At 39.1% G+C, this 17,408-nt stretch overlaps 4 protein-coding genes across 14 annotated transcripts; 2 read left to right on the forward strand and 2 right to left on the reverse strand.

The window, feature by feature from the left end:
• The first annotated feature begins 51 nt into the window (after positions 1 to 51).
• On the forward strand, positions 52 to 4,437 carry LOC143902958 (BTB/POZ domain-containing protein 1). 3 transcript variants are annotated; one of them, XM_077416235.1, is made up of 6 exons: positions 52 to 72; positions 435 to 1,366; positions 2,565 to 2,606; positions 3,387 to 3,722; positions 3,805 to 3,981; positions 4,163 to 4,437. In XM_077416235.1, the coding sequence occupies exons 2-6, from the start codon at positions 461 to 463 to the stop codon at positions 4,325 to 4,327; spliced, it is 1,626 nt and encodes a 541-aa protein (XP_077272361.1). In that variant the 5' UTR covers positions 52 to 72; positions 435 to 460; the 3' UTR covers positions 4,328 to 4,437. The 3 variants fall into 3 exon arrangements, with proteins under 3 accessions (XP_077272361.1, XP_077272360.1, XP_077272362.1); XM_077416234.1 differs by lacking the exon at positions 52 to 72 and adding an exon at positions 130 to 308; XM_077416236.1 differs by lacking the exons at positions 52 to 72; positions 2,565 to 2,606 and adding an exon at positions 131 to 308.
• Positions 4,438 to 5,784: 1,347 nt separating this feature from the next.
• Positions 5,785 to 10,876, reverse strand: Rt (Protein O-mannosyltransferase rt). 3 transcript variants are annotated; one of them, XM_077416222.1, is made up of 7 exons: positions 10,749 to 10,876; positions 9,143 to 9,348; positions 8,333 to 8,634; positions 7,869 to 8,043; positions 6,707 to 7,802; positions 6,225 to 6,526; positions 5,785 to 6,128 (listed from the first exon to the last, which is right to left on the reverse strand). In XM_077416222.1, the coding sequence occupies exons 3-7, from the start codon at positions 8,592 to 8,594 to the stop codon at positions 5,939 to 5,941; spliced, it is 2,025 nt and encodes a 674-aa protein (XP_077272348.1). In that variant the 5' UTR covers positions 8,595 to 8,634; positions 9,143 to 9,348; positions 10,749 to 10,876; the 3' UTR covers positions 5,785 to 5,938. The 3 variants fall into 3 exon arrangements, with proteins under 3 accessions (XP_077272348.1, XP_077272347.1, XP_077272346.1); XM_077416221.1 differs by lacking the exon at positions 10,749 to 10,876 and adding an exon at positions 10,210 to 10,427; XM_077416220.1 differs by lacking the exon at positions 10,749 to 10,876 and adding an exon at positions 10,210 to 10,427 and having other exon boundaries at positions 6,707 to 8,043.
• Positions 10,470 to 13,722, forward strand: LOC143902957 (ATPase WRNIP1). 5 transcript variants are annotated; one of them, XM_077416233.1, is made up of 6 exons: positions 10,470 to 10,609; positions 11,222 to 11,625; positions 11,804 to 11,992; positions 12,086 to 12,944; positions 13,144 to 13,365; positions 13,423 to 13,722. In XM_077416233.1, the coding sequence occupies exons 2-6, from the start codon at positions 11,341 to 11,343 to the stop codon at positions 13,530 to 13,532; spliced, it is 1,665 nt and encodes a 554-aa protein (XP_077272359.1). In that variant the 5' UTR covers positions 10,470 to 10,609; positions 11,222 to 11,340; the 3' UTR covers positions 13,533 to 13,722. The 5 variants fall into 5 exon arrangements, with proteins under 5 accessions (XP_077272359.1, XP_077272354.1, XP_077272358.1 ...); XM_077416228.1 differs by having other exon boundaries at positions 10,560 to 10,717; XM_077416232.1 differs by lacking the exon at positions 10,470 to 10,609 and adding an exon at positions 10,831 to 10,966.
• Positions 13,544 to 17,131, reverse strand: LOC143902954 (uncharacterized). Of its 3 annotated transcripts, XM_077416225.1 has the most exons (3): positions 16,964 to 17,131; positions 15,971 to 16,496; positions 15,642 to 15,773 (listed from the first exon to the last, which is right to left on the reverse strand). In XM_077416225.1, the coding sequence occupies exons 1-3, from the start codon at positions 16,980 to 16,982 to the stop codon at positions 15,752 to 15,754; spliced, it is 567 nt and encodes a 188-aa protein (XP_077272351.1). In that variant the 5' UTR covers positions 16,983 to 17,131; the 3' UTR covers positions 15,642 to 15,751. The 3 variants fall into 3 exon arrangements, with proteins under 3 accessions (XP_077272349.1, XP_077272350.1, XP_077272351.1); XM_077416223.1 differs by having other exon boundaries at positions 13,544 to 16,496; positions 16,964 to 17,126; XM_077416224.1 differs by lacking the exon at positions 16,964 to 17,131 and having other exon boundaries at positions 13,544 to 15,773; positions 15,971 to 16,105.
• Positions 17,132 to 17,408: the final 277 nt, after the last annotated feature.

Consider the following 17,408-nt stretch of genomic DNA (forward strand, 5'->3'; position numbering starts at 1 on the left):
GCACGGGCGACTCCGGCGACTCCGGCGACTCGGAGGGGGAGGAGGGGAGGGGAGAGATCGAGCCTCGAAAAGGTGAGTGGCGAGTGGTGAGTGGTGGTGGTGGGTGGTGGGAAGGAAATTCTCTTCTCTCTCCTCTGAGATGTGAGATGGCGTAGCGTTCTACGCTACGGTCGCTACGACGACGCGCGAGCATCGGCGAGCATCGGAAAGCGACGCGGCGACCGTTCCTCTCCCCCTTGGCTGTCACCTCGCGAATGTGTTTATAGCGCTGTATTTATAGCGCTAACGCGTATCCCAATAGGAAATAGGTGAGTACGCTGGTAACGTCATCGAGTAGGTACACGCGCGAGCGCGCGCGGGCCGCTTCCTCTGGCACGTGAGCCGATTCTATTCTCTCCCCTGGTTTTTGACTTCTCTCCGTTCTCGCGTTGCAGAGCTTCGGAGTACATGTAACGCGAAGATGAGTGTACCCCCCTGTGACTGGCAGATCAGCAAGCAGAAGCTGTCGGAGCGCGGCCAGCATCTGCTGGAGACCGGGCAATGGTCCGACTGCAACTTCATCGTCGGCCAGGAGCCCCAGCAGCAGACGCTCAAAGGGCACAAATTGTTCCTGGCCATGTCCAGTCCGGTCTTTGAAGCTATGTTCTTCGGCGGCATGGCGGAGAAGAACGATCCGATACCGATAAGGGACGTTCAGCCGGAGGCGTTCAAAGCCTTACTGGAGTACATATATACGGACAAGGTCGAGCTGGGCTCCTTCGAATTGGCCTGCGAATTGTGCTACTGCGCCAAGAAGTACATGCTACCGTCTTTAGTAGAGGAGTGCACAAAGTACCTGTGGTCTGATCTCTCGCCGAAGAAAGCCTGTAGAGCGTACGAGTTTGCCAAGCTCTTCGAGGAACCTGTGCTGATGGACAAATGCATGCAGATCATATACATCAAGACGGACGAGGTGCTGAAGGAGTCCAGCTGGGAGGACGTCGAGCTCGGGACGCTTCTCGAGGTCTTGGATCAGGACGCTCTGCATATCAGCTCGGAGATCGAGTTATTTAGAGCGCTGGAACGATGGGCCAAAGCGGAATGCTCTAGAAAGTCTCTCGATCCGACCAATGGAAAGTCACTCAAGTCCGTCATTGGAAATGCCCTCCTGAAGATCAGGTTTCTGAGCTTGACGCCGCAAGAATTTGCGGAGGGTCCCGCCATGTCACCGCTGGTCACGAAAGACGAGGCTTTGGCTATACTGATGAACATCCTGTGTACCGGCAACAAGACACCTATGCCCGAAGGTTTCTGCACTAATTCCAACAGCAGGGCAAAACTGGTCAAGCAACCTCACCCCGCGGTTTTCGGTTCCACGAATACAGGAGTAAGTTATTTATGGCCCCTCCACGCGGGACGTGGAAACGCTTGCTCCGCGGCAAGGGCAAGGAGCAACGCGGTAGCCAATCGAAGTCAAGCTGTGACGCCAACTTCTGCCGCGCGGCAAACGTTACCGCGTCCCATGTACAGGAGCCATTAGACTTTAGACGATTCTGCTTGCAATCTTCCATATCCATGGCGATTTTCTTCTATGTTTTGATTCAGTTTTTTCTCCCATTAATTTTGATTACGGATTTTGATTAATTTTGAAGTTTTTTTTTATGTCACATCTTCAGTCGCCTCTCTTTGGTCATCAATCAGTATATGATGAGTATCTGTCAGAATGTCTGATAAGTAATCTGACCCCGACCTCGTCTTCGACAATCCTCCCGCTTATCGAGCGGTATTAAAGATACGAGATAGTATTGATCGATGTCGATAGCTCACCGATCCTGCCGTCTTCGACAATCCTCGGTAGCAATCAATAGAGTATATACTTGCCCGCATGCTTTTCGGCAGCTTGCGCAAAAACGAAAGTGCGCAAAACTCCACTCTCTTGCGAGTCGCCCTCGGAGTTCGGAGTCACGCCACCCAGATAGTCATATGTCGGCATATTGTCTGCACAATAACGAAATTTTAAATTGAAAATGGTTGCATGGATATTCAAAGATGCGTCCTCATATGACGCGAATGTTATCAGCAAATGAAAGATGTCTTCTGATGCTGTAAAAATTGCAGCAATATGCTGTTCATTTTGTCAGAAACAGCGCAATCGATTCGACATTATTGGAGCAATAAGAAATGAACATGTTGACCAAAATCAAAATAATAAACGATAATACTAAAATAACATTGTGTTAAAATAATAAATATAATTAATAAATCGTAACATATTGCATGAGTAATTAATTTAATTTGTAGGGAATGACTGAACGCGCAATACTGTCTTGTGTCTCAAGTCTTAAAAATATTGACACTTTGTGCGTACGGCAGCAGCAGATCGTACTAATTGGCTACAAAATAGAGAAGTTCTAGAAACTCTCTTGCGCGGACCCTCTCCTCGCACACATTTTAGCACACACGCTAGAGGATTCTCGCACACTTACACCTTTGCATAGACAATCATTGCAGCTTTGCACTCCTACACGCCTGCCTAGACACCTACCTCCACTGGCTTGGCTAATTCACATAGATACGCTTTCCAGAAAACACATACATTGCTTGGATACCGAGACACGTATCGCGAGGTAAGTCACTTATTAGTTATCGTTTGCATTGTTCGCTAAAAAGGAGCCTTATATTCTCCTTACTACAATTACGGTCCTTCGAGTCGTTTTTACATTCGCCTTTTCGCCTCCGGAGGAATTAATACCCTTCCAAACATCTTATTATCTGCTTTCTTACAAGTAACACTAGGGAAGTGTCATACGGCGATTTTCCTGAAACTTGCCATACAAGTAGTAAATGGAAAACTATTGGACACGTATATCGGCCCGAAAGCCATTTGAAGGGTAGAAATCACCCTATCGATTTTGGGGGTATTTTCGACTATTTTACGAATTATTTTTACGATTGTTGCGAAATCAGGTAACTAAGGGTTTTTGGGGTCGCTGATAACGAATCTGAAGTCCGTTTTTAAGAATTCAAAATAATTCGTAAAATAGTCGAACCTACCCCCAAAATCGATAGGGTGATTTCTACCCTTCAAACGGCTTTCGGGCCGATATAACAATATACGTGTCCAATAGTTTTCCATGTACTACTTGTATGCCAAGTTTCAGGAAAATCGCCGTATGGCACTTCCCTAGTGTTACTGGTTAGTGCTTCGTATTTGACACTTTTGTACCACATGCATATAGAATGACGTCTAACTATAATCCCTCTATTTTTAATCAGCTGATATCCTGTAGACGAGCCTGTAAATTTAACTTGCTTTCCCATTATTTCACATTTACTACAGATGGGAGTTAAGAAAATGTGCATCGCAACGTTTTTGCATTTTTCTCATTGAACATTTTCTCTTCTAGATGATGACTTCAAGACACATTTTTGCTCCGTATGGCAATTTAAATACGTGCATTTCTGTACGTTCTGGCTTCTTAAACGACGGAGAGCCCAGCAGCAGTACGATGAGAAACACATCGCCGATACTGGTGGATGCGAGCATAAACAAGGACTCTGGAAACTTGCCCAATACCTCTTCCACGGTAGTCGTACGCGAGGGACCAAAGTATTATTGTCTCAGATCGGTGGTTCAGCAAACGGATTGCTTGAATACAAATGTGTTAGACTGTTCCGTCACGTTCAGTGTGGATAAAAATATTTGTGTGGTGGGTGTACAGGTTCCTACGCAGATCGCGGCGGTAAGCTAGAAATTAATATGTAATTTATTATATCCGTTCAGTTATGTATATCGCTCCTACATCTCACTCGTTTCATTTATAGGCGAGTAATTTCACTCACGCCATAGACGCCGATACGTCTTACACCGAAATTTTGTACGCTCATCTCCTCGATTGCGACGGCACCCGGTTGACGTACACACATTTCACCACCAAAGCGAATTTTGGTACTCTCGTGGAAATTACTTTCAATCGACCAGTTTATATTCAGAAGCATAAGGTTTGTTATTACAACACATGATTGCTTTTTCCACTACGTACAATCAGTTATATATCAAGTAAAAATTCATAAAGCAATGATTTTCTTTATATTCTCAAGTGTCGAAGTTTCTCACTTTCAATTTATTGTTTTTCATTGATTGTATAATTGTATTGTGGAATTTTTATTCTGTTATTAACAGGTTTATCGAGTCGGTGTGGTATTTAATAAGGCTGGATGGTACCCAGTAGGAGTTTGCGCCCAAAACATGTCCTGTGATTCTGTGTTCTTCTCGTTCGGCGTGGGTAATACTGCACATGCAATTCGCGACGGTCTTATTCGATCTATAGTTTTCACATACCATTAACGCAACGAATCAGGTGACAGATGAAAAATCGCATACACACTTTAAATTTGTGATAAAGTAGAAATCTACTTTTACGTTGTATATTATATTATTTTATTTTTTAAAATTTATCAGTGTCTTTTTCATTGCAAATTTCAAAACTTTGGGGAAACACCAATATACTCATCAATTCTAGTTATAAAGATATAATTTATTCTATAGATATGACTTTCTTTAACACGTTCGCTACCATGCGTTACATGTATGTGACGCACCAATTTTCGTGAGAGAATCGTACATATGTAATATGTAATATAACTTTGTATCATCGTACATATGTGACGCTTTATGTAACACGTTCTTGTTCAGTACATGTGTATGTAAGTGAAAACGTAGCATACTGTGCATACTTATTAAAAATAAAGTTTGTAACGGTTGGTTTTCCAGCGGTAGCGAACGTGTTAACTTATACGGTATTGATATGATTGTACAATATACTTTTACTATACAATATTGTATTTTGTACAGTATACTTTTACAAAAAGATGAATCTAAATTTTACTGTTTAAAAAAACTTTTATTATTTCGTCTTACATATGAATTGTTTCATATATTTCGATTTTTCTTGTAAAACATTAATTCAAGAATACAATGCATGTAAAAAGTAAAAAAAATTTATAACTTAACACTGTTTTACTTACAATTCTATGTTTTAATTATACCTGTTGTAAACAAATCTAAAAGTATTGTTTTAAATTAATTATAAAATATATATGCTTATAATATATTTATATTCTTTCTTTAAATATATATATATATATATATATATATATATATATATATTTGCGATTTCTGTAATATCAAACACCGTTAAGTAACGATAAAACATTTTATAAAATAGAATCAGTCTATACACAAATTCGTGTTTAACTTTTACAATATTATTAAAGGACTCGCCGTTATAACATTATTCATATATTTGTGGCACTTGTTACCTCATTATAACAAGATATTACGTCACATACATATGTGCGCATAAGCAATAACATTTATTCGCATGTACTTGGCTAGAAATAAACTTTTTTTTTTTAATAACTTCTATATGAAACTTGTTAAAGAACTTCTACAAGTTAAAACAGTTTGAGTCATAACGTCGACAAAATAGAATTTATTATTATAAGTGTTATTATTGTAGGCGGTCTTTGTCAGATGACTATAGAAATTATTTCATACAAAGTTTACACGATGCGCTGTCTGGTCACATAAGCAATAATGTTGATGAAAAGCAGTGAGCTCACGATATAGTATTACATACACACAAAGTGTATTGGCATTACTATTGAAACTAGATTTGATTACTGTCTGAAAAAGCATCTCTCAGATATATTACGTAGTGCGTTTATAAATATTTAATTAACGAATTTTTAACAAACGATTTCATATAGTTCTTAAAAAAAAAAAGTTTTTTTCCGGCCAAGTACATGCGAATATAACATTTTCTAAATCCTTTCATAAAAATACGCTAATAACGTCTGTTTTGTAAAAATGTCATGTGTTTCAATACATAATGGTCTAGTTAAAAATATTACGTCTTGTATAACAGGCTTCGTAATGCTTAAACTTGGCGAATTCTTACGTTTTATGTACAATGAAGTCCCAGGTATCTTTCCACCTTAATTTTATCACGTCCTTGGCAGTGAGAGCTGATGTTCCATAACTGAATACAATGAATTTCTTGAACACGTAGATAATAATAAATACCCAAGCAAAGATACCGCATGCTACGATGTACAACGAAATGCTCCACGCTGAACAATGAGTGCTGAAATAGAAAATATAACAAGTAATTCATAATTATTTTATATGAAAATGGAATTGTATTTAAGTTTGCATTCTTTTACTAAACCGAAGAACATACCCAATTAAATAATACAGATGATCAATTGTAGCTGCCGTTAATAAGACTTTGAAAATGAAAGCTGGTAAATAGTGATGCAAGAATAAAGTTCGTTCAACGAATAAGTAAGGTAAGAAATGAAGAAAGTATCCAGCTAACAGTACGTAAGCGTTGTTAACGAACTTTTCCCACTCTTCCTCTGGAATGTCGAAACATTGTCTTCTCCTCCTCATTAAATAAAATATCAGTAGCGTTACGTATACAATTACTGAAATTGTACCGGAGTACCAAATTATGATGTTTCCTAAAAGGTGCACTTGTGCCTGAAACAATGGGCAAAATGTTTAGTTTATAAGAGCCAGAGAAAATTTGAAACTAATTCAAATTCATTGAAAAAATTGAAGGTAAAAACAAGGAAAATATTATTGAACGTATTTAAAATATGTCTTATTTTGCCTTAACGATATATTGATTGTCGAAGCGTGTAGAATTTTCCGACTCACATTGCTGTCGTTAGACACCCAATACGCGATCCCGCGGGACATCAACGGCCACTCGAGAGGTCCGCTGGAATACATGTGGCTGTTTTGACCCTCTTGGCCGCCAAACAACATCTTCACCTGCAGCTCTGCGAATTTCTCCCAGAAGCTCAACGCGGTCGCCTGTAACGGTATCATTTCTGCGCTGATCAGCTCCCGTTCCCGTTGCTTCTGGTCCTCGCTCTTGGTGTACCGATGCTCCTCGACGTTCCAGATGGAATTGGTCTGGTCCACCAGCCGGTCCGCCACGACCTCGTGCTGATTGTAGCCCCAGTCAGGCAATTGTCTGCCGCTGAACTTCAACGCGAACTCGGCTCCATTTGCGTGCACGTGTATCAGCCGCACCTGGCTCTGAATCGCGTGCCACGCGTCGCCGGAATGATCCCTGTTCGTGATCTCCACTCGCCACAGGTTCTGCGCTGGCATAGACACGTTGTAGTCAATGTAACACGACACTTCTTGACTCTGCGGCGTCATCGGCGCCGCAACGTCGTGCGAGTTCAACGCTCTGCTCGTAATCCCGTGCACCAGTTGTATCACATCACCGTGCCGAATGGGCTCACTGGGTTTCGTCACCACTAGATCGTTCTTGTCCGGTTTCTTGACGATCCACCAGTTGTTAACGTCCTTAAACGAGTAACAAGTGACCTGCTGCTGATGAGAGCTGCCACGACCATCGGGATACCGTAACGGATATACTTGATTATGACTGTGCAGCCAACAGGCTCTGCCATACGTGTGTCTGAGAGTTATCTGCGAACCGTGCGTCACTTCCAGAGGTTGCCCTTTCGTGATGCTAGCGAGTCCTCCTTCCAGACTCGCTTGGAATGCGCTCGTCATCACCGAATCGTGTGGTCCCGCCTTCGAGAGTACTGCCAAATGTACGTAGAATATACTCAAATATACGGCGGCAAAAACAGCGATCAGCACGATGAATCTTAGCAAAAGATGAATCCACAAGATCGTGTTCGACAGGGCCTTTCTTGAGAGCAGGGACCAATAATCGTGAGTAATCAAGAAGAGCGCGAGAGCCATAGAATAAAATCCAACGTACTTCACGCTGTAAAGGAATGCTTTAATTATAGTCGATCGAGAATAAGAGGGAAGGCGAAGAAAAAGATTGTACCATAGTGCACATGTTAAATTCACGATGCCTAATATCAGCCATATCCACCAGGATGCGGATGTCGGTCGATCCATAATTTTCCGAAACTTTACGATGCACAACAAGCCGAGCAATGAAAAATGCATCAAGATACTTTCCATCAGGATAAATCTCGACTGTGTCAACAGTGCATTATCTAAAACAGCAATAGGCACATCAGTAAATCATGTTAGAACTGCAGTAGCAAAGATATCACGGAATAAGGTTTGATTTTGAAATATTAAATAATAAAATACATATATGAATTATACAATAGAATCTCGCTACATCTATTATTTCAAGCATAGCAGAATTTAAGCTGTAAACGCGCGCTAATACTTTTTAATCCAAAGACAGAAATGAAGATAGAACATAAGAGGGCGAACAGCATATTGCAGTCGCGCAATTTTCTGCGTAATACAATTTCTAATTTAAAAGGAGACTACCGAGTAACAGTAAAATTCCGCCAATTGCTGCGGCCCATTGTCTCAGACCCAACTCCAGGACGAGATAATATCCCGTGGGGATCAGTAGACTGCCGCATATTGCCGGTACCAGACGCAACGCATACAAAGGAACCGCATCGCTGTAAGGACTTCCGATCCTGTCGAACTTAAATTGTCCGTCGAACCCAGCCAAGTACGCCGCTGCGGAGACCAATTGCTTCCCTAAAGGCGGGTGGGAGTCGAAGAAGAACGTTCTCTTCATGTATAATCCGACGTACTTGCCATAATGCAGTTCGTCGAAGCTGTGAGAGAGAGACAAGTAATTGTAACAGACTGATAAATAATAGATAATTGAAAGGATAAAAGAAAATTAATGTTAGTCATTAAACTTTCCGATTTCTACACTTTTTAATTTCATTTGGTTGTTCTATATAATTGCATTTTAAATGACAGAAGAATAAATATATATAATAATATATAAGTAACAAGCACTAGAATAATCTCGAATTTTTTCAAAGCTATATGTCTGTCATGTATTCATTTTGCATGATAAAACTGATTAGAGATCTTTTAAAAGCAAATTCAGTCTAATATTTCCGAATTATATAACTTGTCTTTCTCGATGCTTATTAGTCGGTTACTAACAATAAGAACAATTATAATAAATATTTCGCGGAAATTACAGGGAATAAGGGTAATTGCAAACTTTCATATCTTTATATCATCTTAATGACATAATATATCATTTACGTAAATCATCCTCTTATCAGCGTTATATTATTTCTCAGAAGTGTATACATATGTACTTACACTATGCTGCGCGGTTCCTCGAGGCGATAAAGGCGAGTGCAAATGCCCGTAATTAATAGAATCACCGCTATCAGATCAATTTCCAAACTGATCCTAATTCGAGCGCGAACCGCATTGTTCGATAAAAGTTGCTTCAGCTCGGCAGAATACGATATATTTGCTTTATTACTTTCTATCGAAGTATTCGGATCTGTCTGTTTGTTCGGCTGCAATCAATAAAAATCAATACAGTAATCAATATAATATGCGATCAAATTTGATAATTTTGATTTTGAAAGAAACTGCAAGCAATCAAATTGATAAGATATATGGATATAATTTTCTTGATAAAAATTGTATTGACCCATTAATTAATTAATTACATTCCCTGTATATGTAATAAAGATATCGAATTTAAACATCTATATTTAAATTGTATTTTTTTCATTACATATATATATATATAAATGAAATAGATTTTTAATATAATATTCAAAGTATATATACATTATTCTTTACCTAGTGTCGTTGTATTTTCAATTTCATCTGAATTGAATAAAATTTGAATAAAAGTTTCAAGCCAATTTTCTCTTTACAAAGATAAAACATATGTAATTAAGATTTTTTGTTACTCGGAACAGGATTAGAAAATGCGTCAATGTTTAATTTACCTATTTCTAAATTTAATCTTTAATTGGCCGAGATATTTTCCGAATTAAATGTAAAATCATTGACATTAATGATGTTCAAATATCTTTCTCTTATAAAATCGGTCTTTAACATCTTTCAATAAAAAAAAAAGTAACAAAACACCTTAATATAATGTTAAATGTATAATGGAGTAATATGTGTATATATTATATGTAATATATATAATAATATTTATATATATATGGTGTATCTTTTATGTACAAGAATTTTTATCCCAAAAATCTCCACATTCACAAATCGGAGTAAGACGCCGCCTGAGCTCCTCGCTCTCGGTTCTCACGACGAATCTACAAATTCGTATCGCGCTATCGACACGGGAACGCCGGAAAGACATTCCCGCCGGGAAAACGTCGTCGGGTTTGAACGTCGCGGCTCACCTCGTCCCTCCGAACCGTCCTCGGCTGATCCGCCGTCGCGTCGGCGTCGTGCTTGCCGTCCTGCGGTTTTCCTCGCCTGCGCCGGACCTCCATCGCCATCGTACCCAAGATACGTTGGGAAGAGAGAGAGAGATAGAGAGAGATCGTCAGATCTCGCCAGGACGACGAGGCGGGAGATGAGGACTGGTCCCGGGTGTCGCTCCGAAACGATGTGCGAGATCCGCCGTTTAAAGGGCACCTCGCGAGATCCGGCCGCCCACACGTCAGCGTCGCTCTCGCTCGACCCGCTGGACCTCTCTCTCACGGAGGTCGCGTGTCGCGTGGCTTCGATCTCTCCCCCCCCCCTCCCCCGACGAGTCTCGCGGGTCCCTGAAACGCTCTTCCGGTAGTTGAAGTTGAGGTAATTACGGTAGTTCCCGTGTCAGGACTCCGCGTATGGTCGTGGCAGAGATCGAGGAGTTCGTCGGAGCCGAACTCTCTCATCGCGGGCACACTGCCCGTCGCCGAGGTTAGCACGAGTTTGAGATAACGGTACTCACGGTACTTGCCGTCGCCGGGGATCGTCCGTTCGCCGGTGGTTCTGCACACCGCGCGGCAAAGTCCCGCGTCTGCTCCCGCTCTTGGGACGCGTCTTCGCGGCATTCCCGTCGCTGTCACCGCGGACGACCCACGTGTCGTCCCCGCCATCGTGTTCCCCGTTCCCTCGACACTTCTCTTGGAATGCGCGATTAAAACGACCGTGACTACTACTATCTGTGTGTGTGACGAACGCTTTTGGAACGAAACGATAACGATTCGAAACAAACGACGCGGCAGTCGAACAAGTTATTTTTTTTTAGAATAATGTGTACAGGATTTTAGATTTTTTTCTGGAAATAATGAAATTGTCCCATTCTGGGCACAAAAATCAGTAAAAATGAAAGACTACGTCGCTTCCTTTGCAATTTCATTGTCCACCTGACACCCATTATCTTTAACATTATTAATTTCTATTGTCTTTATCATGTTTCAGCTATTCTGTGTCAAGAGAAATTATTTATTTATTTTTCTTGCATCTACATTGGCGGATAACCTTTGAATAAAAAGAAGACAAGATCAGAACTTTGTTATCATTAGTTTGTCACCACAAACATGGATATTGACAAAGTATTGTGTCCGATATGTGCCAAGGAATTCGATTCCTCTGTCATCGAGGCCCATGCCAGCAGGTGCTTATTCCTGAATGAATCTACGATGGACGAAGGCACAATGTTGCTTAGAGACTCCAGCCCCACAATCAAAAGAAACAGGCTAAAGCCAGCAAGTGTGAAAAGGGTTAATCAAACGCCTGGCAAGAGAAAGAGTTCTTTGGATCAGCTAACTTCACAGAGTTTCAGGGACGAAGAAGATATTAAGGACGTCGTGCCACAGAAAAGTGTAATTTTTTTTATTATTATAGAACTACAATACATGATATGAGAAAATATGTTTATACAATCATATAAATAACATACATCTTGTTACACTTAATTATTTTGTAATATATGTCAAATTTTTCTTGCGTGGTAGCTCCTCCTTCTATAAGATTTTTACAAGAAATGACTTCTACTTACAGACAGATAACGAAAGCAAGAAGCCACGCGGAAACGAGCGTGTACCCCTCGCAGAACAAATGAGACCTACGTCGCTACTAAACTTTGTAGGCCAGAAGCATATCCTTGGACCACGCACCGTGCTCTCTGAACTCCTGCAAAAGGGCGAAATACCTAATATGATTCTCTGGGGTCCGCCTGGATGCGGCAAAGTACATACATGCTATTGCTTGTCCGTTAGAATTTTTGCATGTTGGTCGTATGTTGGAACGTATATATATATTGATGTCTTTCTTTTTTTGCAGACATCTTTGGCTAATGTCATAGCGCATATATGCAAGAACGACCGTAAGCAACGATTTGTTAAGCTCTCTGCTGCAATGGCCGGCGTCCAGGAGGTAAAGGAAGTCATCAGTATCGCCAGCAATCATGCCAAATATGCGCAACGTACGATAGTGTTCATGGACGAGATACATAGGTTCAACAAGTTGCAGCAGGACGTGTTCCTGCCGCACGTCGAATCGGGAACCATTACTCTCATCGGGGCGACAACGGAAAATCCATCGTTTAGCTTGAACTCTGCATTGCTGAGTCGATGCAGAGTGATCGTTTTGCACAAATTATCCATCGCGAATTTACTATCGATCTTGAAGCGTGCAGTAATTTCGCTGGGAGGTATAATACATGCATCGGATAAAGGTGAAAGCACTTTGCAAGACATCAGCGAAGAAAACACATCGGAGGAAAGTAGAGTCGAGATGGAATCGTCCTGCGATACGAAGTTTATTGTAGACGAACCGACGATAGAGTGGTTGGCTGGAACTTGCGACGGTGATGCTCGCATAGCGTTGGGAGGACTAGAAATGGCAGTACAATGTAAAGCACCGAACGAGGAGGAATTACTGGACGCTGGTCCGGCATTAATAACGCTGGACGACATCAAGGAGAGCCTGAAGAAAACGCATATGCTGTACGACAAGACGGGTGAACAACATTACGACATGATCTCTGCGTTACACAAGTCTGTCAGAGCCAGCGACGAGAACGCTTCGCTTTACTGGCTGACCAGAATGATCGCCGGCGGTGAGGATCCGGTTTATATCGCGCGAAGATTAGTGAGGATGGCTAGTGAAGATATTGGCTTAGCTGATCCGAAAGCTCTTGGTTAGCAATTTGTTTATTTATAATTTCCAAACTCACATAAAATATATATTTTGTTAGTAATGATATCGCAGTATGTATAATAGATTTGTAGAGTGATTGATATTTATAACGCGATTAATATTTATGATAACATATGATTAGGGTTTACTTCAAATCTGAAAATATCTGAAATATATCTGATGTAAACAATGTTGTGTAGGAATAGCAGTACACACGATGCACGGTTGCAAAATGATCGGGATGCCGGAGTGTGATGTTCTTTTAGCGCAATGTACGACTTATTTAGCGAGAGCACCAAAATCTAGACTGATGGAAGATGCGCTCAGAGCCGCGCAAAGAGCGGTAGCCGAGCATAAGGGCCCGCAGCCAGGAGTGCCCCTGCACTTGAGGAACGCCCCCACAAGACTCATGAAAGATTTGGGTAAATATTTGATTCTCCACCTTAATTTGCTCTTAATAAATCGAATTATTACTTCAGGGTACGGTAAGGGATACAACATGATGCACAAGGACAAATCTGGATTGGGCTATCTGCCGAAGGGATTGGAAAATTTAGATTTCTTTGGAGATGACGAGGATAACATCTAGAAATGCTGTGGTAATTGCTTTAGTTTAGTTATATTTTGTCATGATATATTGCGTCATTTGTTTCGTACAAAAAGATCTTATTACATTTTATAAGTTTTATACTAAATCTCTCAGGGATTAAAATTTTAATTAACGTAAATGTAAGCTATAGCATGTATATATATATATATATATATATATATATATATAATTACAATATAAAATATTTTTAATAATAGTACAGGGTGTATATAATACTGTAACCATAACAGGATGTAGATATATAATACTGTAAAAATATTAAAAAATATTTTTAGTGATCCCTCGCGCGACCAGAAAAATAATTAATTTGAGATTCAGTTGAATTAAAATAGACTTAAATTTAGTTTAGTTATATCAGAGAGAAACCTGAGAGCGGCCATCCGGCTTCGGGGGACGTCTCACAGTGCGGCCGAAGCCCGCATTGTGCGGCCAAAAGTCGAAAAGTTAAGGGAACGATCTACAATTTCGTATTCGGGGGTTTTTGGGGTCGCTGATTACGAATTCGTTATCAAAATTAAAAAATTCCAAATGGTGGTTCCAATATGGCGTCGTGTTATATGAAAAAACTTGTCAAAAATAGAAAAAATATAGCAATTGGTCTAAAACTTATTGTTTTGTGGTTATTAGGGTCTGTGATTACGAATTTATCAAAAATAAAAAAATTCGAAATGGCGGAATGTAATATGGCGATACAAAAATTTTTATTAAAATTAAACATAGTGACGTACAAATTAAGAATTTTGAACTTTAATGTAATAAAATAAAATGTAATAAAATGTAATGTAATAAAATTATATTACAAGAAAAAGTTTTCATTGTCATTGTAAGATTCGTAAGCCTCTTCATCTGTACCTGACTCAGAGGCCGAGCTACTTGACATCATTTCTTGTTCATATTCTTCTTGAATATTTACAGATGGAGGTGATAATAAATTGACAGTTTCTGTGGACAAAGATTTGAGCGGTTTAACGGGCAACTTTCGGCAACTGGAAATGTACGGATCAGATGCAACTAAAAATCTTTTAAAAACATCCTCCATTGTTTTTTGACGATAATTTTTTTTTGCAAAATGCAGGCGATAGATTCCAAAAAATTTATTGCAGGCCTCCTGCGCATCTTCGGACATTTGACCGATAGGTAACACTGAATGTTGTATTATTTCTGGACCATGAATCAAAAGTTTATGAACTAAAGTAGGCATGTAATACCAATCAAATGATTTTACGATTTTCTTAGCTAATTCCACGGCATACTGCCGAAAATTGTCCAAATTAATATTATGACCACATGAAATAGCTTGCAATATAATATAAAACCGATGTATAATATCTTGATCAATTCCAGTTATTTGTGCAGATTTTTGATAATTTTCAAAAAAACATCGAGCCGTGTTTCCATCGTTAGAAGTTCTACTGCCGGCTTTCGGCTTGTCAACATTCAAGCCCAATTCTGTTTTAAAAGCTGCTTGTATATTTTTTTTCCTTCTTTCGACCGATTCTTTTTCTTCTTTTGAACGAGCCTGCCATTTTAGGATTCCCAATTTGTAAGACAAATGTAATAAAAATTCAAAGCACCGAATCCAACAATGTAAAGACGATAGACCGAATTTTAAGTGATGTGTAAAAATTTCCTGGTTTAACATTTTATCTATATCGTTAAAACTTTTAGATGTACAATTGCATAGATAACAACGCATCGCAGATGTTGTATCTGATAATGAATTGCATACTTTAGTATCTATCATTGTCAACGTCAAAATATATTTAACACATACTTTTTTTCCGTTAATAATAGTTTCAAACGGATTTAAATTCTTTATTTGCTGTTCTACATAATCAGTTGTTTTTTTGGTTAAATCCACTGATTCTTTTGCACATTCAATTTTAATGGGCCGACAAAATCTTGGTGATGACGGTCTTGGATTTTTCCAGACTACAGTAGTTTCCTTTGTCAAAGTGTCTACGTGTATAAGTTGCAATGGGACATAAGACGTAAAAAAAACGCTTTCATCACTACTACTGTTTTCGTCGAGCTTTTGCTTATATTGACTGTGCCCCGAGCTACCATCGCAGCCCCACTTACCAATTAAAGTTAAATTTTCGAGTTTTTTCTCTGATAAAGTTTTCATAACTTCCATTTGATAAAAAATAATACGTTCAATTGTGTGATCTAATAGAGGTTGCAATTTTATTTCTGCTTCATTTGCAGTGATAGAAAGACCTGAAGTTGGATAACATTTTAGTTTTGCTTTATGTAGATTTTTATATGATGGAATCATCTTTGATTTTTTTTGCAAATGAGCATTACGTAGCTGCTGATATTTATTTTGTGATAATCCAAGTTCTATAAATAATGATAAAGCTTCGTCATTTGTGAAAGGTAGATTAGTATTTACGGAGTCCAAAGATTTTATATACTTTGTAGCTTTAGTAGGACTCCCTTCTGAGATATCGTGCAACACTTTTGCAAAATCAGTTTTTCCTTTGGACCGCAATTTACTTGTTGCTGAATAAAGGAGTGCTTCAGTCAATACTGTCGCTCGTAAATTTTCTGTTTTTCTGCGTTTACTTCGTACAGAAGACTCTGAAAAACTGGATTGTGGCCGACCTAAATTAGGCTTCTTCTCATCAGATTTATTTTCTTCTGAAGCTTTGCTTTTTGTTTTTTTTTTTAGTTCAACAGATTTCTGCAGCCAATCATGATTATTTTTTTTAAAAATATCCTCTGTTCTGTTACTTGCATTCCATCTTGTTCTCATCTTGAACACTAAATCTGATATTGTCCTTTTCTCGTCAACTGATAAAAAGTATTCGGAATCTTGTTTTTCGGACAAAAATTTTTCAGTTCTTGCGTAAATATTTGTCATGTCATCTTTTAAAATATTTTTTATGAAATTAAAAAATTGCAGTCTCGTAAAGCCACCTTGAGTCGAAGTACTAAAACCTAAAAAACAAATAGCACTGTTATGTGATAGTTATGAGAAATATGTTAATACATCAGATAAAATTTGTAACTTAAAAAAATTAAACAACAAATCTTTCTCTTTCTCTCTTTATCTCTTCTTTTTGCTTTCTGTATTATATTATACATGTACATTTCTGTCTTTCTTTTTCGATGCTCCTTTTTTTCTTTCTTTTTCTCTTCATTTTTTGATTTGTATGCTTTATTTCTTTCATTATTATTATAACTCTTGAAACGAATATCCTACTTCATTTTTGAAAAAAATTCATAAAAGTTCAATAGGCAGATATAGGCAGCTGAATTTTGTTTTATTCAGTACATAATACTTTTATGTATAACCTCCAATAAATTTTAAAACAGCATTTTACGGCAATCTATTACTTTTTTATCTAACAATTCAAATTTTCTTAATATTAATTCTCAGAAATTTTTTCGCATACTTTACTAACCTTCAGATGTTGATTCCATTTTGTTCTGCTTAATTTTCTTATTAAAAAAATTTTGCACGTTTGTAACAAAAGCGTCCACCGTTTGCTCTGTATCTATGATAGTGTAGCGCTCGACGAAAACCACATTCCGGCTGAGATTAAGGAGGGGATTTAGGGAAAGGGACGTTACTATGAACGGTTTTCGTTTCTTAGGGGATCCCTTTAGCCAACCCAATGATGAAAAAACCCTAGCTAGAAACTTTTTTTTCGACTTTTGGCCGCACAATGCGGGCTTCGGCCGCACTGTGCGTCTGTCTTAATCTGCCCTCTGAGAAAGTGGACGTCAACTACGGCGTTACGCTCGGTAAGGATCAGAGAGGTCTCGGGTAACGATACATGGGTTCGTATCCATGCTATGGTTCGTGTCTGAACTACTCAGATGGAGGGGATATGCTGGTCTTCTTCT

The sequence above is a fragment of the Temnothorax americanus genome, unplaced genomic scaffold (genome assembly GCF_048541705.1).
Source record: "Temnothorax americanus isolate GAGA-0224 unplaced genomic scaffold, ASM4854170v1 Scaffold42, whole genome shotgun sequence".
Lineage (NCBI taxonomy): Eukaryota > Metazoa > Arthropoda > Insecta > Hymenoptera > Formicidae > Temnothorax > Temnothorax americanus.